This window comes from Mesoplodon bidens (genome assembly GCF_964165515.1).
Source record: "Mesoplodon bidens genome assembly, chromosome: 3".
In the NCBI taxonomy this organism is placed as follows: Eukaryota; Metazoa; Chordata; class Mammalia; order Artiodactyla; family Ziphiidae; genus Mesoplodon; species Mesoplodon bidens.
In genome coordinates, this window is record NC_138178.1 from 118,679,691 (window position 1) to 118,702,420 (window position 22,730).

Here is a 22,730-nt window from a genome sequence, read left to right on the forward strand (position 1 = left end):
GCATATACATATGCACATACATATATTTCTTAGCTCCATCCACTAGGACATACAAACAATGACATTCCAGTAACAGTGAGCACATGAAGCATCTAGATCAGCCTGGTAGAACCAAAGCTAAAAGAAACCAGGGCTTCAAAATGGCTGATATCAGGTCCAGGGCAGGTGTAAGATGAGCCTTGAACATCTTATTGTACTAGAAAGCAAGCAAATGTTCAAACAATGATGACATATAATAAGGACATATAATAAGGACCCAGGAGCCAGCTTGAAGGGGCTCCCACTGGCCAAATCTGGGACAATTTGAGTATCAAAATAAATAATGATAGTAAAGGAATATAATCCATTGGATGAAATAAGAATCCACACCAATATAAATATATAAATGGGGAAGAACAGAATGCTCTTCCTCAAGTAGAAAGCCAACTAATAAATGTAGAAGTTATGGAATTAGAAAGTCACTATTTAGCACCCATCACAATAATAATTGACCAGGCAAGAATCAGGAATGGATGCTAAAACTATTGGGTAAAAGTTTGATGAATATACAAGGTATCTCCCCATTAGATACTTAACTCTACAGTGAAAAAAAATGTAACTGTACAGTGAAGAAACCTGGCAGAAACCACCTTATCCAAGTGATCAAAGCTAAGTAACAACAGTAGTAATAAAACTTCCTGATATGTTGCACTAAGCAGAACACAAATCAGTTTTGCAATATTCCTGCCAAAAGTGCATAAGCTCAATCTACTCATGATTAAAGATCAGATAAACCCAAATTGAGAGTCCTTCTACAAAATAACTAGCCTATACTCCTAAAAAGTATTGTCATGAAACACAAACAAAAACTGTGGAACTGTTCCAGAATAAAGGACACCAGAGAGACATGACAACTGAATACAATACACAGTATTATTAGGATAACTGGTGAAATCTGAATAAAGTTTAAAGATTAGAAAACAGTGTTATATCAATGTTAGTTTCATGATTGTTAAATGAACTGCAGTTATACAAAGGAATGTTCTTATGTAATTAAGAAATGCGCACTAAAGAACTCAGAAGTAAAGGGACATCACGTTTGTAACGACTTTCAAATGTTTTTTTAAAATTTATATGTGTGTAACATATAAATAGATAGCTATATATAGCTACATCTATATTTATAGAGAGAGCACACTATCTATATAAATATCTGGAGAGAGAAGGATAAAGCAAATGTAATAAAATGTTAACATTTGAGGAATCTGGGTGAAAGGTTTAAAGGAATTCTTTGAACCATTCTTGTAACTTTTCCATGTGTTTGGAATTATGTCAAAGTAGAAAGTTAGAAGAATAAAAAATGAACCTTCCCTGGTGGTGCAGTGATTGGGAGTCCACCTGCTGATGCCGGGGACACGGGTTCATGCCCTGGTCCGGGAAGATCCCACATGCCGTGGAGCGGCTGGGCCCATGAGCCATGGCCGCTGAGCCTGCGCATCTGGAGCCCGTGCTCCGCAGCGGGAGAGGCCACAACAGTGAGAGGCCCGCGTACCGCAAAAAAAAAAAAAAAAAGAATAAAAAATGATAGTAACAGATAACTCACTGTAAAAAATAGGAAACCATGAATCCACAGTGATATTAATAAATGAATAAATTGAAAGTTTGATGAGGAATAGGATATTTGCATGGTTTCAAAGATCCTCATCATCTAATGTTTATTAATTACAAAAGGAGGGGAAATAAGAGTAATTTTACAGTGGAGAAACCTGGCAGACACACCCTGAGTGATCAAATGAGTGATCAAAGTCATAATCATCAATAATGGGCAAATGAAAATCATGTGCCACCTGAGAGGATACAATAAGAACAGACCATTACTTCTGTGATATTCCTGCCAATGATGCAAGACCTCAATCTAATTGTGAGGCTACATCAAGGCAAACCTAATTTGAGAGACATTCTATATACTGGCCTAGTGCCAAGGTCATGAAAGTAAGGAAAGGCTGAGGACCTATACCAGACTAAAGGAGACTAAACGGACATGACCACTACATACATGCCTCTGAATTAAATCCTTTCAGTAAAAGAAATTATTGAGATAACCAGTGAAAATTGAATGAGTTTTGAGAATTAGATGGTAGTAATGTATCAGTGTTATGTATTGTATAGTACATCAGTGTATGTATCATATATTTCAAAACCTGACTTTGAAAGTTGTATTATGGTTATGTAGGAGAATATCCTGGTTTATAGGAAATACAACTAAAGTATTCAAGGGGTTGGTAACATTACTTCAGCAACTTAATCTCAAATAGTTAAGAAAAAAAGTCCTTTGCAGCTTTTCTATAAATTTAATAACATTTCAAATTTTAAAAAACATTAAAAAAAACCTCTTCTAATTACAAAGCTAAGATACGTCAAGTGTAAAATTTTCAAATTCTACTTAAAAGTAAAACTCTCCTTAACCCACCATTAACAATTGGGTAAATATCCTTCCAGAAGCCTCTCTATACACAAAAGGATATACCACAGCTCAAACTTTAAATATAATCACATATGTGCTGTCCTATGACCTGATTTTTCCACCCAACATTATCTTGTACATATCATTCCATACACACACACATACACATTTACATTCCAAAAGAAAGCTATTGTCATTACCTCAAGTAGTCCTACAGCTATGGAAAGTGCCACCCCAGAGGAACGCAAAGGTCTCTTTCCCTGTGGTACAGGCCACGGGTCTCGCTGCAGTTCTCCCAGAAGATCTGTGAGATTCATGTCTATTTTCTGTACTGGCTGTAAGAACCTGTAAAACAAAATTAAATAAAAAGCCATTTATAAATGTTTGTGGGTGAGGGTTTAAGAAACAAATTGTCCACTTTCTTAAAAATAGAGAAAAATAATTTGAATACACAGTAGACGAATGGTTCGCAAACTTTTGTGTACATCAAAATTGGTGGGAGGGCTTGTTTTAACATAGATTGCTGGTTCCAGAGTTTTGTTTCAGTAAGTCTGGGGTGGTGACCAAAAATTTGCATTTCAAATAAGTTCCCAGGTGATGCTGCCCACTGGTGAGGAACCACACACTGAGTACAACTACTATAAATAAAACACTCAAACCAAGTATTACTTTGAGACTGCATCTTCCATTTACCAATCTAGTAAGTTTTAAGGTTACTGAATTAATTATGAGAAGATACATCAACTCAGTTTTAGTAAGACCACCTCTGATTAGTAAGTTTAGTGGAAAAAGCTACTACAAGGCTAAGGAGGCAAAATGAAAAGCTTGTGCGGGCACTATTTTTGCTTGGCTGCCCTCAACCACAAAAATTAAGTTTTTCTGAACTTAGAAAATCAAGCATATATCAAAACTAAAGAAACTCCTTACATTGTAATAATGAAAAACCAACCTTTTCAGCGATGTGATTCTACCTCAACTCTTTAAAAAGTATACTAATGCAATATTTATATTCCTAAAAATGTTTAACAATATAGTATCACTGAATCCCTACATTCAAGTTAATGATATAGGATGCTTAAAATAGCCACATGAATTGTAAAATTCTCTTTGCCGTATTTATTACCTGTTGGAAGGAGGTGGCTGCTGTACCTGAGGACCACGTGTTGCTTGAGTAACTGGTACTTTAGAGAGCCCCAGCATTTCCTATAAGAGATTATTTTTGTGATATCCATTTAATTACTCCTACAAAGATGTATCAAATATTTATGACATGCAAGGTGCTTCTGTAGGCATTAGGAACACAGAAATAAAGAACACAGTCTCTTCCCTCAGAAAGCAAAAGTTCTAGTTGGGGAGACTGTCAGGTAAACAGTAATACAATGAAATGATCATCATAAGACAGCAAAGTACAAGGTGTTATGTGAGCAAAAAAGAGGGATACTAGCTCAGAAATACTTTATTTCTAATTAAGTAAAAATAAGTTACTGTGTAACTTGAATGTCTATATTTCTTAACTTGTCTTCATTCATTCCTTTCAGCAACTATATCTCAATGTGCCAGGCATCTAATGTTGAAAAAAATATATAGTCCCTGACCGTATGGAAATTTATATCTGATGAAACAGACAAGAGTTAAATCATTAGCTAAATAAGTGTAAAATTGCAACTGTAATAAATATAAAGGAGAGATACAAGGAATTGTATTAATGGGGTTTATAAGGTACACATACCTTATACATCTATTCTTAATTTTCTGACTTAATGCCTAACCAAACTGCCAGTTTTGTTCTGAATTTTAGATGTGTGCAGAATTCCTCTCTAGACACATAAAAATAATGTTATTTTACTAAAATTTTCTTGAATCTAGAAATGCTTAGTCATAAAGTAATAGAATAAAAGTATATAACAGAAAATCAGAAAGTCTAAAGATTTGCAAAAAAAAAAAAAAAAAAAAATTGAACCAATCCTGCAGTATTTCCTACACTGCTAGAAGGAACAGCAACTTTTTACTGAGGACTTACGTGCCAGATTCTGTGCTAAACTTTTTGTATATACTATTTCCTCACAAAATATAATGAAGTAGATTTTTAAATTCTTGCTTTGCAAATGAAAACTGACACTCGGAAGGGCTAAGTAACTTGCCTAAGGTTACAAAACTAGTAAGTAGCAAAGCAAGATATTAATCCAGATTTTGCTATAAAGTCCTGAAAGAGTTTACACTACACTGAGTGTTCTCACTTACATTATTTCATTTAGTATTAAAATAAAATAATCTGGTAAAATAGGTATTGTTTATTCCTTTCCATAGAAGAGGAGAAAACAAGCAAAGAGATCAGCCCAAGATCACACAACTATAAGAGTTTAAGATTTGAATCCAGAACTATTTGGGGAACAAAGACCAGGCTCTCTTCAACAAGATGGGTAGAGAAGGAAGATAAAAACATTATGATGAAGAAAAAAATTTAGTTTGCAGGCATTCATTCTTTCAAAAAGGCAGATGTTTTATGTATCACATATATATTACATAATTTAAGTAAAATGTATTCTACAATCAGAACTAGAAATAAACTACTTTAAATAAATTTACAGTTTAAAAATAACAGTAATAGCAAACATCTAAAAGCACAATCCATTTAATTTTCATGACTGCCCTGTAAGATACATACTATTATTATCTCCCTTTACACATGAAAAAACTAAGGTACACAGAGGTTAAAACTTGCTCACTCTCTCTTGTCTCATGGAAACAAGTGATCCTCCCCTTCAAGGTACTCTGCTTCTTATGCTCCTGAAGGAATCCCTGTCATGTTTTGTGAAACCTCACTCTCCTTATCTCACTCTTGCTTTCATTCACCATCTTTGGTCTCCTTCTTTTTGTGTATAAACACATTGAAGTGTCCCTCCTAAAGTAAACCTCTTTAACTCTGTCCTCTCTCTCTCAAACTTTCACACTATCTCCTTCCCTACCTTCAACAACAAACCTCTTGAAAGAACACAGACTCTAATTCTCCCCACTTCCTCAAATCTTAATCACTACTATGATTCACTATCATATTCACTGTTCATATATCCTCCCCCTCCAAACCTGCATATTCCTCCAGTATTTTCTGTCTCGGTTAACTGCAGCACCACTATCCTAGTCCGCTAAGCTTCAAATTAGTCATCCTCAAAATCTTTTTTTTTTTTTTCATTTTGGGCTACCTGGATGCCTCCAAAGTCTGATTTCATATCTGTCTACTTTATACCAGGCTTATCAATCAGGGTAATTTCTCAACTGGGGGTTGTACAAGAATCACTTAGAGGGACTTCCCTGGTGGCACAGTGGTTAAGAATCCGCCTGGAAATGCAGGGGACACAGGTTTGTGTCCTGGTCTGGGAAGATCCCACATGCCATGGAGCAACTAAACCCGTGCGCCACAACTACTGAGTCTGCGCTGTAGAGCCACGAGCCACAACTGCTGAGCCCGCAGGCCTAGAGCCTGTGCTCCACGACAAGAGAAGCCAACGCAATGAGAAGCCTGTGCACTGCAATGAAGACCCAACGCAGCCATAAATAAATAAATAAATTTATTAAAAAAGAATCCGCCTGCCAATGCAGGGAACATGGGTTCGATCCCTGGTCCGGGATGATCCCACATGCCTCGGAACAGCTAAGCCCGTGCGCCACAACTACTGAGCCCACGTGCCACAACTACTGAAGCCCGTGCACCTAGAGGCCATGCTCGGCAACAAGAGAAGCCACTGAATGAGAAGCCCACGCACCGCAGAGAAGAGTAGCCCCCACTCGCCGCAACTCAAGAAAGTCCACGCGCAGCAACGAAGACCCAATGCAGCCAAAAATTAATTAATTAATTTTAAAAAAAGAATCACTTAGAAAGTTTTTCAAAACTCTTACATGAACAATCTCTACCCTTTCAACTATCTTCCAGTTGAAGCACATATTCACTCACTCTCTTATGATCTATCAAAATCTCTGGACAGAAAAAGATTTTGAAAAATACACCAAGATGATCCTAGTATGTTACACATAACTCCCTGCCTTGGAAGACAAAGCTTCAATTTGCCCCAAAGATAAAAATATCCTAGTGTGTGAAAAAATATATATACTCATGGTTCACCTATTAACTCTCAAGCCTTAAAATATGTCCCCTTGCCAAACACAGTGTTTAGTTCCTAAGTGAGATGTAAAGAAACAAAAGCTAAAATTCTGTGGTTGCCTTCTCTCAGTCTTCAGCATGACTCTTCTATAAGCCCTTCAAATCTCTAGTAAAATAGCTTCAGTTTCACTCTAAATTTTAAAGGTACTTCAAAAGTGAAGGGTCTTCAATCTCTACAATAACAATTTAAGGCAAATGAAAGAACGCTGAGGCCAACACTAAATTTAAAGGCTTTGTTATAATACAATTATATTAGTCATTCATAATATTTTCTAGAAACTTGTATCTAGAAGGCATTTATAGACATACATAGAGTGATGTGCACAAACAGGCTAAAACTACCATTCTTGTTGTTTACCTGCAGTTGTTTGGCAGACAGATCTTTTGTTCCTCTGAAGACATAGCTTTTTGAAATGCCCTCACATCCAAGTTCATGAACCTGCACCATTCTCCCAAAAGTAATTAGGCCAACCAAAGCCGTAGGTGGTAAAAGACTTAATGACATCTGCATAGATTCTTTCAGGGCTTGTAAGTCTTCATCTTCCATGCAAGTATCAACCACATAGAGGAATATCAAAGGCATCTGAGGACCACGCTTTTAAAAAATGTTGCAATAAAAAAAAATGTTTTAAAAGTATTAACACTTAAGCACAATACACAGGATAATAGAGGACTAATTAAATAATTTACAATACATTTACGTAATGGAATCCTAATAAAGCCATTTCAGAAATGAAGCAGGTTATATATGCATGGAGAGATATACAAGACATCATCAAGTGAAAAATTCAGTTTAAAAACATTATTTATAGTTACATGAAAGAGATTTTCACTTTCAATTTTACTTAACTGCATGAGGTTTCATTTCTTATAATAAGCACTTATTTCTTTTAAAATAAGAAAATAGAAACTATAAAGCTTAAAAGCAAAATTAGGTGATTTTTTATAAAATAATTATCTAACCCTGAATTGGATTATAAGAGAACTGGAAACTAGCCAGAGTGGACAAATTACTGACTGGCTCAGTGAACCATATCTGGTTTCTCTACAACATTCATAAAAAATATTACCTTAATACTTAAATATGTAAATAACTATGTAAAGCTGTTCAGAAAGGGAAGAAAAATGATTTTCCTAACAAGGGCCAATGCAAGAGTAATTTCATTATTAGACTTGGGAATATATCATTAGCCTCTAGCATCATACTGACCAAGTATTTGTAATTGATCTTCCAACAACAAAGCAAAATTGATACTTTACTGTTTATTGATCTATTCGGTATAGCAAACCACCCCACCCCACCCAATACCTTGGCCACCTTTCAAATAACTACAACAGAAATTACCTTACTCAAACTGACCTTGACAGTTGTTACCTTTGAAATTCTCAATCAATTCAATGTGAGAATCAAGAATGATGCCTTCTGGGCTTCCCTGGTGGCGCAGTCATTGAGAATCTGCCTGCTAATGCAGGGGACACGGGTTCGAGCCCTGGTCTGGGAGGATCCCACATGCCGCAGAGCAACTAGGCCCGTGAGCCACAACTACTGAGCCTGCGCGTCTGGAGCCTGTGCTCCGCAAGAGTGGCCGCGATAGTGAGAGGCCCACGCACTGCGACGAAGAGTGGCCCCCGCTTGCCACAACTAGAGAAAGCCCTCGCACAGAAACGAAGACCCAACACAGCAAAAATAAATTAATTAATAAACTCCTACCCCCAACATCTTCTTAAAAAAAAAAAAAAAGAATGATGCCTTTTAAGTCAGCTCAATTTAACAGTTATTTTGGTATAAATTACTGGATATTTTAAATTTCTTAAAGAGTTACTCTTATGTTCTTACCAGAACTACATATTCAATGCTAGAAAACTGAGGTAAAAGTTCAGCAGGTTGATTCAGTTCAGATATACCAGCGTAAGTAGGTGGAAACTGCAGGTAGAAAAACAAAATTTTTTTTAACAAATTATTTGTGTGTAATGAAATTTTAAACTGAAAATAATTATTTCCTGATCATTTAATTATTTAAAAAGATAGTTTCATCATATATAAAGTTATTTCATCATTATTTTTAAGTATGCATCTTTCTGCATATTTAGAGCAGTATTATAGCATTAACATCTGTAACAGGGGTTTTCTTACCTGATTCCTTTGATAACAAAAGTTGCAAGCCCAGAGTTTTGCCCGATAATCCACTTGACTGTTTTAAGAAAAGATACAATAGCGCATGGTTCAGTTAAATTGTACAATAATCCTAATTTCAATAAAATTAATTTCTTTCTGAAAATGAATACATTCAAACTGATATCAAAGCAATCTTTAAAAGCCATGTATTTTTAGGTGTTGCCAATACTTAATTCATACTTTTAACACATCCAAGTTCACCAAAATGAATATATTGTAACTTCTAATATATAGCAAATGTCAACAATAAAAGTAAGATAATCCTATTTTTTTTCTCCAAATGGCTCAGTAACTTCTAAACTCAGACCTAGAAAGCATTTATTCAATAAAAATATATTTATTGAATGCCATTATTCTAGGTGCTGATGATAAAGAAGTAAACAAGATCAAAGGTCCCTGATATTACAGAGTTTATATTGTAGAAGAGAAAGACAATAAACAAGTAAATGCATAAACACAGAAGATACTTTTAGATAGTGATAATAAAGATTAAAGCTAACAAAGCAGGACATGAGAATGTATTTGGGAGGGTTACTTTAAAGGAAAGCCTTCATTAATAAACAAATGAGGGACTTCCCTGGTGGTGCAGTGGTTAAGAACCCGCCTGCCAATGCAGAGGTCACAGGTTTGATCCCTGGTCCGGGAAGATCCCACATGCTGTGGAGCAACTAAGCCCGTGCACCACAGCTACTAAACCTGTGCTCTAGAGCCCGTGAACCACAACTACTAAAGCCCACACACCCCAGGGCCCGCGTGCCACAACAAGAGAAGCCACAGTAATGAGAAGCCTGCGCACCGCAACAAAAAGCCCTTTCGCCGCAACTAGAGAAAGCCTGCGCACAGCAAGGAAGACCCAAACGCAGCCAAAAAAAACAAAAATAAAAAAATAAACTGACATGTAATCAGAATGAAAAGAAACCAGTCACAGGAAAATCTGGGGGCAAAGCAATCCAGACAGCACATATAGCTATTGCACAAAGTCTGTGGTAGAAGTAAGTTAGGTATATCCAAGGATAAGAGAGAGGGTAAGGTATAATGCAAATGAAAATAAAGAAAATGGATGATACAAGATGAAGGCAGAAATACACAGAGGATAGATCATATAGGGCTTTATAGGTTTTGATAAGGGCTATGGATTTTTCATTCCAAGTGTAATAAGTAGCTATTGAACAATTTTAATAATCTGATATCCATTTATAAAACTCTAGCTTCTGAGTGGAGAAGAGACTGCTGAAAAGCAAGAACGGAAACAGGAAGACCAGTTAGGAGGATAATGAAACCATCCAGGAAAAAAGATGGTATATTTTGAAGTACCATGTTCTAGGAGGGAGTAAGAGACAGAATCCTGATTGTTCTGGAGATGGAATCGACCAGATTTGCTAGTGGACTGAGTGGAGAGAGAGGGAGCAGAAAGAGGAATAAAAGTTAATTCTTGAGAGTCTGGCTTATGTAACAAGAAATCATAACATTTTTCAAACACCATACCACTCAATTATGACTTTTCAAATGACACAAGATGGGTTGATTGCCAACATCAGTATCTAGAGAATACTGATAGAATCTAACAGTTTACACAGTCACAACTTTGCATTTGGTTTCTTATCAACTCTCTATAACTAGAATGATCCTAAAATTTTATAGCTCTTTGGATCTGACTACCTTAATTTGAAAAAATAACTATAAACAAAATCAAAGATATTCTTATATAAATGAGCAAGAAAGAAACTACATTTTTTTAATCATAGTGACACATTAGTTTTTTCCGTATACTTTAATTACCATAAAGGATTCAAAACTGCACGGCAAGTGGTCCTACTACACAGAACAGGTTCATATTGAATGGGTGGCAAATCTGGTCTCTCCTTCAGTGGTGTAAATAAGGCTGCTACTGGAACGACCATTCTTGTAGCTTCCAGTCGACTTGATGGCCAAACATTCCAACTAAATCGGACTCCATCTCGTTCTTCATTTTGTTGGATGAACTCCAAATAGGTTGTCATTGTAGAGCTTGATTCTTATTTCTGCAACAAAATTAAAGGATATTTTTAAATCCTCTTAAGAAAATTCAAAATAAGTATGTTTTTACCACTTCCAGCAATATTAATCCATTAGAAATCATAACCAAATGAAAATATTTATCTCAAAAAAAATTAGCAGACAACAATGACCACAATTATAACAAAATAGTGAACGGCTCTACAGAACCCAATGCCTATTAGGCCCAATGAGAGGTATTTTATCGTTTTTTATTCACTCCCAAAAAAACTATGGCAAAAAATAATAAATAATAAAATAGATGCCCTATTGATTTAAGGCAAAAATGGGGGAAAATCTAGATCCTAAGTTTTCCGTATCAGCCTTGTGAGTTACATTATTCTAATAAGTAGATTGTCAAAAACATTAAATTCTAAAACTCACATGCTTTTCTACCCAGAAAGTAGTAAGTTTCCACTAAACTTGCTAGAAGAGAATATTTAAAGGTGCAAAACAAAAATATTTTTCTAAAACTAGGTACTTCTATTTTAGACAGGTAATTTTTTATCATGCATCATTTAACTTCTCTTGCAGAAACTTAATTCAGAATACTTTTAACATTCCAACTTGAGAGCATTTCAACTCTAATTTGAGATATATAATTTCAATATAATCATTTAACTTTACCACTGGAAGAGGGAGATGCCACTCTGGTTAGTGCCCAGTATCAAGAGACATCTCCATCTTGTTATTCTTTAGCTTCCAGACTAGAATGCCAGCTTTCCTACCTGGGAAGCAGTTCTATCTATCTCATGCTCTCAAAATGCAATGGTGGTTAGTGATGGAAGGAAACTGTAAAATTTAAAGGTCTGAGAAGATAGAATTTCAAGTACCATGTGGCTGGCTAAAAGACTTGTGGGAGAGATGAATGGCATCAAGAACCGAAGAATTATGAAGGTAGGGTGCCAACAGAGGCAACATGGATGCTGAAGTAGCTAAGAACAACAATGGGATGAGGAACTGATTCTAAAATGTAAGTAAGGGAAGAAAAGGTATTATTAGATATAATAACAATTTTAATTTTAGAAAAATGTCCAAATATATTTTAGTAATACAAATTACAGAAAGTGAAGCTTAACAAATCTGAAGTATCTTAAGCAGCTAAGACCTTTCCCTTCTCTAAAAGAAATGTTATATGTCAATTATATCTCAATTAAAAAATAATAAAATAAAAATTAAACACTGTATTTCCTCCCATCAGAATTTCAGAGACAGCTAAGGAATTTTATGCTATTCAAAAGCGATCATGTATTTTTCAAAGATTGATAAAGGGCAGAGAGAAATCCTAAGATATCTAGATTTGTTTAGAAAAGATTATCTTAAAGCTAAATACAGAAGACAGATTTGAGAAAGATAATATGAGCTTTCAAGAAAAAGTGGCTGTTGAAAGATAATGATAAAATAAAGGTCTGGGATAATCAGAGAGGAGTTAGAAGATGCCAACCTCAGTTTTAACATAGGCAACAGTAAGAGGAGAAACAACCTCCTCTGGGAGAGAAATGGTTTTTAGCAACAGCTTCCATGCTACAGATGTGAGTATAAATTCTAGGAGTATGCAATCCCTCCCATTATTTCTACAGAACATAAAGCAAATGAAGTTTTCTGTTTATTACTTAATTGCATCTATAATCTGAGATACATCTAAAATGCATCACCAAAAAGCATCAAAAGACTATTAAAATATACTCAACCAATCAGGGTTGTTCATTTGAACGACAAAACACAAAAAATGTTTTGAGTGACTATTTTCTCAATTCTCCAAGAACAGTATATAGTACTTAGGTATTTGTTATATATTTTCTTAAAAATGGATGAAGTGAGCCTGTCACCTGCAAAACCATTCACAGTATTTGTTGCCAATGATAAAATCTGAGCTTTCTCAAATTTAAATTAAAAAATTAAAAAATTTTAAAACTTGTATCTAATACCATGAGCTTCACAACTTCCTAATATGTAAAGATTTTGCTGATGAGACCAGTAGTGATAATAATATGATTTTTTTATATATTGTATAATGAAACATGCAAACATTTGGAAGATACACATTATTCAGTGAAGCAAGAGCTCCCAAATGATCTTTTCATGATGTTACAAAATCATGCATGGGTAAATAATCCATTCAAAGTGTAGGACAGACCAATGGGTTATAACGCAATAAGTACAAAAAGTTCATTTTTAAGGTTTCAGACTCCACGCTGCAATTAACCCTTGATTTCTTAATTAAAACTGTCGAGTTTGGGTATAGTATCCAAGAATATGCACATTTTTTAATACGAAAAAGCTATTAATAGTATCTCTCCTTTTTCCAACTACGTACCTATGTGAAGCCAGACTTCCTTCACACAATTCAACCAAAACAACATATTACAATAGACTGCAAAGCAGTAGATATAAAAATCTACCTGTCTTCTATTAAGCCAGGTTTTTCTTTTTTTTCTGGATCCTATAATACTCTTAAGTATTACACGCTTTATAATGCTTAAGAGTATAAAGAGGTCTTGGCACTTCCCTGGTGGTGCAGTGGTTAAGAATCCTCCTGCCAATGCAGGGGACATGGGTTCAAGCCCTGGTCCAGGAAGATCCCACAGGCCGTGCCCGTGAGCCACAACGACTGAGCCCGCGTGCTGCAACTACTGAAGCCCATGCACTTAGAGCCCGTGCTCCGCAACAAGCGAAGCCACTGCAATAAGAAGCCTGTGCACTGCAACGAAGAGCAGCCCCTGCTCGCCACAACTAGAGAAAGCCCAGGCAGCAACGAAGACCCAACACAGCCAAAAATAAATAAATAAAATAAATAAATTTATAAGTGCATCCATTCTTTAAAAAAAACAAAAAGAGTATAATGAGGTCTTGAGAATCACTTCCTTAGGACTCTAGGGCTTAATTCAAAATCTGGGAGCCTAGTAGAGAAAGGCTCTATGAAACTTAGCATGGAGACATCTACACACAGGCAATAGCCAGATTTAAATTTCTACAACAGGTAACAAACCTGGATTGTAACTCCACATCCTTACTTTTTATTGAGACATACTAAATATCACCTGAGTGATATTTGAGTACAATTCCCCTCCTCTTCCTCACTCTTTTTCTTCTCAGTCTCTCTGTTCTAAGATCATATTTGTTCACTAAATCACAATTATTTCTTACCTTCTCACTTTCCAGCAGTGGTTTGCAAAAGTCCCACCTGCTGCTTCTTAACTGGTCCAATTACATAGGCATGCAAAACAGCCCCTCAACTTCCCTCACCTTTCCAAGGGAGAAATTACTCAATCTTAAAATCACTCATTCTAGTACAAATTTTGCCAGGTTTGGTCCCAGATTCAACAATAGCATATTTGAAATAAAGTCCTTTTATAAACCAGCTTTTTATAAAATGACATTATTTGATAAGCATTCTCTCCCCTGATATTATGTTTGTCTAAAATCATAAAACTAAATAAATACGATTCAAACACTATATTAGGATGCAGACTTAATATACTAGTCGTTATATTTTTTTTTAAGTGGCACAAACACAAAAGACCATTCTAAAGAAATGTCTCATTTTTCAGCACAACTTATAATCATTGGGAGTTACTTTAGTTAAATACTTTCTCATGGTATAACTAAAAGCAAAGAAGCATTAAGTCACTTTGACCTAGAACATCAGATATGTGCCCACAGTATTTTAAAAGGCTTTACCTATTCAATAATAATTAAAAGTTTTTAAATATTCCGATTTTAGTCCATTTATAGATAACTAAGTGCAAAACATTGTAAATTGCAAGTAAAATTTGAGTTCCTTCCAATCAGATATATTTGTTAACAATTATATGTGCCTCTCCCACTTTTCTGTCCTAAAATCTTCAATGAAGTGTCTTCAACTACTTCCCATGACTAGATTTATTATATTGGAAAAATAGCTTAACCCCTCTGATCCTTAATTTCTCATCTGTAAGATCAGGGGTTTGGGTTAGAAAACTACAAGACCCCTTCTAAATCTAAAATTCTGAGCCTATTAAAAATGACTGAACTTCCAAAATGATGTCCATTAGACTACTGGAGAAGGGAGAGAAGGAAGACTTAACACGCATTTATATTTAAATCTATATTTAAATCTAAAACTTCTTCTAACCAAGTTAACTTGGCTAGTTATCCACGACTTTGAGAGGTGTAACTTGAGGAAGTTCACGTGAAAACACGAATTCAACTTACTCAATCCAGTGATTACATGCAGATTTAGCTATGACTTTTCCCTTCCCACCAAAACGGGAAAACACTTAGGGCTGAATGAAGTAGGTACAATTGGTCTAATCTGATAACTGAAGTCTATTTGTAATCAAGGCCCAAGGTGTTAGCTATACCTGGCACTTTTCTCCTTATCCCCTTTAACTCCCAAGGCCGAACTACGGGTGACGAAGTCACCTCGGTTCAAAGTCTAGGGCTCTTCAGCTCAGGGAGGGAATGAACCAAGAAGTCAAAGTACCCAGAAGTGGTGATGGGGTGGGGTGGGGAAGGCAGATCGGCCGGGAGCGGAGGGTGGGGTGCTGGGGGAGATGCCCAAACTGCTGTTTTTCACCCGACTCCCATCTTTCGCACCTGATACAGGGCAGGTGGGTGAGGGGGCCAGGTTCCCAGGCCCAGAGAGAACTAAGCAGAGGGTGGTGGGTGAGAGGGTGACAAGTTCAGGGTTCCAGGCAGCCCCGCCGGGCCGGCTCGCAGCCCCGGCGCACCCCGCCTGCCCCGGGGCACCAAGACGGCAGAGCAGGCACCACCCTTGAGACCCCTGCCCACGGACCCGCCGCCACACAGCCTCCCCTCCCCCGCTTCCCACTGAGCGCCCGCGGACCCCCAAGGGAGCTGAGAGGAGGCAGCCCTGAAGTGGATCCTTACCACAGTGCCACCGCGACTGTCGCAGCCTCGGCCTTACAAAATCCGCCCTCTCCGCCGAGCCAGAGCAGCCGTGGCACCGCAATCAGGGCCAGCGCCGCCCCGCCCCCGGCCTCGGCGCAGAACTCTGCGGGACTAACATGGCTGGTGCCGCTTCTGCCACGTCAAGGGGGGGAGGGGCGGGGCGTGAGGGGGCGTGAGGGGGAGGGGACGGTTCTGGGGGCGGGGCGACCGGGCCAGGGAACTGAAGGGGAGGGTGCGGGACCAGGGCGGGGCGGGGGGAGGGGGATAGGGAGGGGAAAAGGGAGGGGAAGAGGCGGGGACCAGAGCTGGAGGGGCGGGGTGACAATGACAAACCTAACAGGGGTACTCAGGAGGGGCGGGGAGGGGCGCGGGACCTGGTGGAACTGGAGCGGGAGGGTGGGGTGCGCCATGGCGCTCCGGTTCCCTCTCCCCGGAGCCATGGCGGCTCCCACTCCCCGTGGGTCTCACGATGTGTGACCTTCTGTCGCCAGACTCCTCAGCTTGCTGAGAGAAATGGAGGTGTCCTCTAGGAGATTGGTCCCCAAACTTTCTGGCACCAGGGACTGGTTTTGTGGAAGATAAGGGGTGGAGGGGGAATGGTTCAGGCGGTAATGTGAGCGACGGGGAGCGGCAGATTAAGCGTCCATTACTCCGCGCTGCTCACCTCCTGCTGTGCAGCCGGGTTCCTAACGGGCCGCAGACAGGTGAGGGTGGGGGCTTGGGGACCCCTGCTCTAGGACATCCTCTAGGGCCCGGGTTGATTCCAAGAAACACAGGCTGCATCACCCCTGAAAAAGCAAAGTGAGAAGTTCGTTCTTTCACTTAGTGCAACAAACATTTACTGAACATCTATCTACTTTGTGCCAGGCACAGTAGCGATGCTGTGATACGATGTAGGCAAAACAGCCAAACGTCTGGTCTGGAAGAATTTATATACTATTTATACACTATTCATGTATTCCTAGTCAGTTTACCTCTTTCCTCCTACACTGCCTCTGCCACCTCTCCCCCTACACACACACACACACACGCGCACACACACATACATACACACTACAATCTTTGGCTGATTAATCTTGATGTGTTTTCTGCTTCTCTTTCCAAGAAAAAAACTGAGCAAAATGGGACAGACAGAAACTGGCTGGAAAGGCATTCGAGCTTGGTGGTCTCAGGCAACCCCACCCTTCAGTGAGGGGTTGCTCACGGAATTATTTCCAGATAGGACAACACCTAAAATCCTGCAAAGCTTAGCCCTATAAGCATTTTATGGAATAGAGAAAAAGATCAATTTTTTGTTCTTTCAAGCTTATATTTACAAGAAATAAGATATGCAACAAACATATATTTTACTTCCTCTAAGCTTGTTTTGTAAGGTAAAAGAGTATTAGTTTGCTTATCAAATTTTAATACAATCCTGAAGAGGAAATGGGAATCAAAAGCCAAAATTCTGTATAGGCCTGCAAATAAAGTGGGCTCAGGATACTACCTTAACAATGTTTCTTGGCTGAAAGTACAGCAAGTAAATAGCTGTAGACAATGATATAAAGGTGGAATAAGGACATTCGCAAAAAGAAACAAGATCTAGGAATGAGTAGGGTAAATAGACATAGATGCGAGGATCCACCAGGATCCTGGAATTCAGTGAGGAATACACCAAAATATAGCACCTTCGGTAATTTCATTATTTTATGGTCCGCAGAAAGGGATCTTTGCCATCCAGCTCAATGAAGTCTAAGAAGTCATAATGCCTATGTTTTCAGCTGAACAAAAGGCTTTTGTTTCCTGTTACAATGAAATAAATGTTATGATGGGTAACAAATTCATTCATATCTGTCTTTATGTGCTTAAAGGTGAATGAGTTTAAGAATTTAACCCTTGTACATATCATCAGGATCTATTAGACCCAAACTTTAGTTTTCTGAGATTTCCTCTTTTGGGAGTGCTATTTGTAAGGATTGATTTTTTTCATGACTTTTATTCTTTCTTAAAGGTCTTCCAAAAAACGAAGAGAAAACTTATTTTAAAAAAATAGGATAAAAGTTTCTCTAATTTCAGTGGTCATATGGGTCCTTTGGACTCTTGTAAATCTAGGATACATCATGGAATCTTACTGATCTTATTTTTCCTATGTCTTGCAACATTCACCTACTTCATCATCCATGGAATTATTTCATCATTACTCATTAATTGTTCCAAACCATGCTTCAAAATATACTAAAATAATAAGAAAATGGAAAATGATAGAATTACCTAAGATGATAGAATAGTGAAGTAAGTCATCACTACTGCAATATCCTTCAGTTTTCTTTTTGCAATGCTCAAAGTACTGCATCATCTCTCTAGAACAGCACTCTAGACCCTAATAACCTTAAACTAAGAATCTTTAGATGACCACCTCCTAAATGAATTTTTCAAACTCAAGAATTAATTAGTTAACAATATATTTCTAAGGACAAAAAGAAAATGTGGTATTCTCATCTACTTTCTCATTCAAAAGGAATAACTCCATTCCACAAGATTTTGCAGCAAACATCTGGATAATCTCATTTTGCTAAGAGCACATATGATAGTATTCTTTCATCTTTTATGATGTTTATACGGATACATTTACTTGATATGATTCTTAAGTGCACAAATGCTAGTGGCAGTTGTGTATACAAAGATAATAAGAAGGAAATAGATAATCTAGAAATTAAAAATTCTTTGAGTTGCTCTTTTATAAAACTAAAAATACAAATGTTTTGCAACTAAGTAGCAAAGAAGATGGCTGTCCTCTCTCCAACAAAATGATGAGCCTTTAAAGGTTTCAAAAAATTCTTCAAGTCTTGTGTTTTGATAATGCAACTGCAAAATGAACCAGAAGCAACCATAAGCTAGTATGTAGTAGTGATGGATTTGGCATCTGCAGTCACTATTTACAAGATGAATATGCTCCAGACTCAGCATCATGGCTAATGTGTAGGTAGTTGCATTTAGAGGACATTGCCCATTTTGGATATATCTTCAAAACCAGGAAAATGTGGAATAAAAACTAGGGTTTTCTATGTTTAGATACTTAAATGTCCAATAAAGTTGTTTTTCATTATCCCTTTACTCTTTTTTTATAACAGCTTTATTGAATATCCCTTTACTCTAATGTATATAAATTATCCATGAAATGACTTAAAGATATAAAAATTAGAAAGGATCCATTGGACCCAGATGGTAAATGGTGAAGACTAGTTTTTCAAGTATACTGAAAGTTAAGAGGTTTTCATCTGAGGAAGAATAGAGAGAGAATGGAAATTTTCTTTTTTTTTTTAAATTGAAGTATAGTTGATTTACAATGTTATGTTAGTTTCTGGTTTATTGTCAAGCAAAGTGATTCACATATATATATAATATATACAATATATACCATATATATGTATATGTATATGTATTCTTTTGATTAGGTCAGTCTGACCTAAGAAAAAAATAGTAAGATTTATGTCAGAGAATGTTTTGCCTATGTTCTCTTCTAGGATTTTAATGGTGTCTTGTCTTATATTTAAGTCTTGAAGCCATTTTGAGTTTATTTTTGTGTATGGTGTGAGGGTGTGTTCTAACTTCATTGATTTACATGCTGCTGTCCAGCCTTCCCAACACCACTTGCTTAAGAGACTGTCTTTTCCCCATTGTATAGTCTTGCCTCCTTTGTCAAAGATCAATTAACCATAGATGTGTGGGTTTATTTCTGGGTTCTCTATTCTGTTCCATTGATCCACATGTCTGTTTTTGTGCTAATACCACACTGTTTTGATTACTATAGCTTTGTAGTATTGTCTGAAGTCTGAGAGGGTTATGCCTGAAGCTCTGTTCTTTTGCCAGGATTGCTGGTCTTTTACAGTTCCATATAAATTTTAGAATTATTTGTTGTAGTTCTGTGGAAAATGTAATTGGTAATTTGATAGGTATTGCATTAAATCTGTAGATTGCTTTAGGTAGTATGGCCATTTTAGAGAATGGAAAATTTCTTGAGCTCCTGAGAAAGGAGTCAGACTATGAATTGGAAAAAAGGAGAACCTCCAAAATCAGTATTTATTGGCTTTCTTTTTTTTAATTTATTTATTTATTTATTTGGCTGTGCCTGATCTTAGTTGAGGCACACGGGATCTTAGTTGCCTTGTGTGGAATCTTTAGTTGCAGCATGTGGGATCTAGTTCCTTGACCAGGGATCAAATCCGGGCCCCCTGCATTGGGAGCGCAGAGTCTTAACCGTTGGACCACCAGGGAAGTCCCTTTACTGGCTTTCTAACTTAATTATAGACATCCCTGGACCAAGGCATTTTAGATCAATCTGTGAACCTGAAGGATTATTGTTAAACATTTGCCAACATGCAACTGATTATCATTGTTTGCTTTCAGTTACACCACCTTGTGCAGGTCCTGGCACAAAATGATTGTTCCCTAAGTATTCTTGAATTGAGCATGAAAACCTAAACAATTATAAAACATTGGTTTGGTTTTTTTTTTTTTTTTTGCAGTACGCGGGCCTCTCACTGTTGTGGCCTCTCCCGTTGCGGAGCACAGGCTCTGGATGCGCAGGCTCAGTGGCCATGGCTCATGGGCCCAGCCGCTCCGCGGCATGTGGGATCTTCCCGGACTGGGGCACGAACCCGCGTCCCCTGCATCGGCAGGCGGACTCTCAACCACTGCGCCACCAGGGAAGCCAGAACATTGTTTTTATCATCATCATTTTTATGTATTTGGATGGTAAAACTATAAAATCTGATGTAAGTTCCCCCCCGCCGAAAAAGTCTTTTTTTTTTAAAGCAAATACTCCTAAGATAATTACTTCTTCAAACTGGTATTCTTGAAAATGCCAGAGAATATTAAAAAGAGAGAGAGAGGGAGAGGTCCTGTGGTCAAATACCAGTTAAATTATGTAAAATAGGACTCTTGACTTGTCAAGAGTTTTAATATGCTAATATTCACTGTGAATATTTAAGAGTGGCATTTGCATACATTTCCCAAAGATATTTGACCTTGGGACTTTTTTCAGGGACTATCTGGGGGCAAGTATTCTGAACAACCTATGACTTTTTCTTCAGTCATTAATCATCTTAATCACTAGTTAATGTGTAACAGCCAGTATTTTCCTTCCTACTTTTCAATCCACAGATGTTTCTAAACTGGAGATTCTAGTATTACACAGTCAGGTGAAGTATGATAATGCAAATTCCTTGGAATTTTATATGGTCAACACCAGATGGAGCTTTTGCCTCTACTTTTTGGTTTAATCCAGTTTCTGGTTTTGGGTTTTTTTGTTCGCTTTTGTTTTTGTCCCCGCCCAGGGACTGACCGCCCCCCGCCCCCGCCATGACAGTGAAAGCGCCAAATCCTAACCACTAGACCACCAGGGAATAAATAAAGCATTTGCAGTTTTTTCTAAGATGGATTCTCTTCCATTTGTTCAGATAGTGACATTGTAAGGCACTAGCCAACTATTTTTGGACTACTCACTACAAAGAGTAATACTCAGCATCGACAAAGTGTCAAGTCCATATATATGATATCTGTCTGGTGTTGTAGCCTGCACACACAATGACTACAATCATATCAGGTATAATAATAGTAAATAAGACTAATAAATTACACATAAGTTCAACAACAACAAACAAAACAAAACAAAACAAAAAAATCCCAATCAAAAAATGGGCAGAAGGGACTTCCCTGGTGGTGTAGTGGTTAAGAATCCGCCTGCCAATGCAGGGGACGCTGGTTCAAGCCCTGCTCTGGGAAGATCCCACGTGTTGTGGAGCAACTAATCCCATGTGCCACAACTACCAATCCCATGTGCCACAACTACCAATCCCATGTGCCACAACTACCAGTCCCATGCGCCTAGAGTCTGTGCTCCACAACAAGAGAAGCCATCGCAATGAGAAGCCCATGAACCACAATGAAGAGCAGTCCCCACTCGCCGCAACTAAAGAAAGCCCACGTGCAGCAACGAAGACCCAACGCAGCCAAAAATAAATAATGTAGGGACTTCCCTGGTGGCTCAGAGGTTAAGAATCCAGTTGCCAATGCAGGGGACACAGGTTCGAGCCCTGGTCTGGGAAGATCCCACATGCTGCAGAGCAACGAAGCCCGTGCGCCACAACTACTGAGCCTGTGCTCTAGAGCCCGCAAGCCATAACTACTGTGCCCACATGCCACAACTACTGAAGTCTGCATGCCTAGAGCCCATGCTCCGCAACAAGAGAAGCCAACGCAATGAGAAGCCTGCGCACTGCAATGAAGAGTAGCCCCCACTCGCGGCAACTAGAGAAAGCCCGCACGCAGCAACAAAGACCCAACACAGCCAAAAATAAATAAATAAAATAAATAAAATTTTAAAAATTTCTAGCTCTTGTTCAAACAGCAATTGCTTCTATTCCACGGAGTGCCCCACCAGTATTATACTCCAATACCATTTCATTCTGCCACTCTGACCAACTCCAGAATTATTACTGAGTTCATTTAATTGAACTAAACAAATGAAATCCTATGATCTGCTCTTAAACCATTTATAGCTAAAGAAACAAAACATGGTTATCTACAGACGGTTTTTTCCTTTTCTTTTTATCTAATGTTTATTTGATTTGTAAAGAACATAAGAATTATTAAAACCATGTAGCAAAGAACGGAACTCCTACTTTAAAAGGAAGGAGCTAGATTTGTATTTTTACTTTAAAAGAGGAGTAAAGTTTTGGGTTTTGTGTTCCATAATTAAACTAGACTTCACCTTAATTTTCTGGCATCAGTGAGCTTTGTTGGATCTGGACTCCAAAGCCTAAGAACAGCATTCTCAGACAGAGATAAAGAGACTGACTCTGCTCATGCCCAGAGGGTGTGACTAGGATCCCCTTGCTTCTAACTTAATTGCCTCTCTCTAATCTACAACCAGTGGGCCGTAAAGCCTCTCATTTGTGCTGAGCTGTATCTTGTGGAGCATAGTAATTTTTAGAGCAATGGTTCATAAGTCTGACCACCCAAGATAGAATCTCAGCTCCATCTACTTC

General features: G+C 37.9%; 1 protein-coding gene across 1 annotated transcript in view; it reads right to left on the bottom strand.

The window, feature by feature from the left end:
- SEC23A (SEC23 homolog A, COPII coat complex component) overlaps positions 1-15,843 on the bottom strand; it is a 63,196-nt gene extending 47,353 nt beyond the window's left edge. Inside the window, exons 1-7 of the mRNA XM_081228080.1 lie at positions 15,682-15,843; positions 10,555-10,796; positions 8,734-8,791; positions 8,437-8,523; positions 6,958-7,194; positions 3,567-3,646; positions 2,644-2,788 (exon numbers count right to left, since the gene is read on the bottom strand). Of these exons, the coding sequence (XP_081084206.1) occupies positions 2,644-2,788; positions 3,567-3,646; positions 6,958-7,194; positions 8,437-8,523; positions 8,734-8,791; positions 10,555-10,775 (828 nt within the window). The 5' untranslated portion in view covers positions 10,776-10,796; positions 15,682-15,843. The remainder of the gene's footprint in view (positions 1-2,643; positions 2,789-3,566; positions 3,647-6,957; positions 7,195-8,436; positions 8,524-8,733; positions 8,792-10,554; positions 10,797-15,681) is intronic.
- Positions 15,844-22,730: the final 6,887 nt, after the last annotated feature.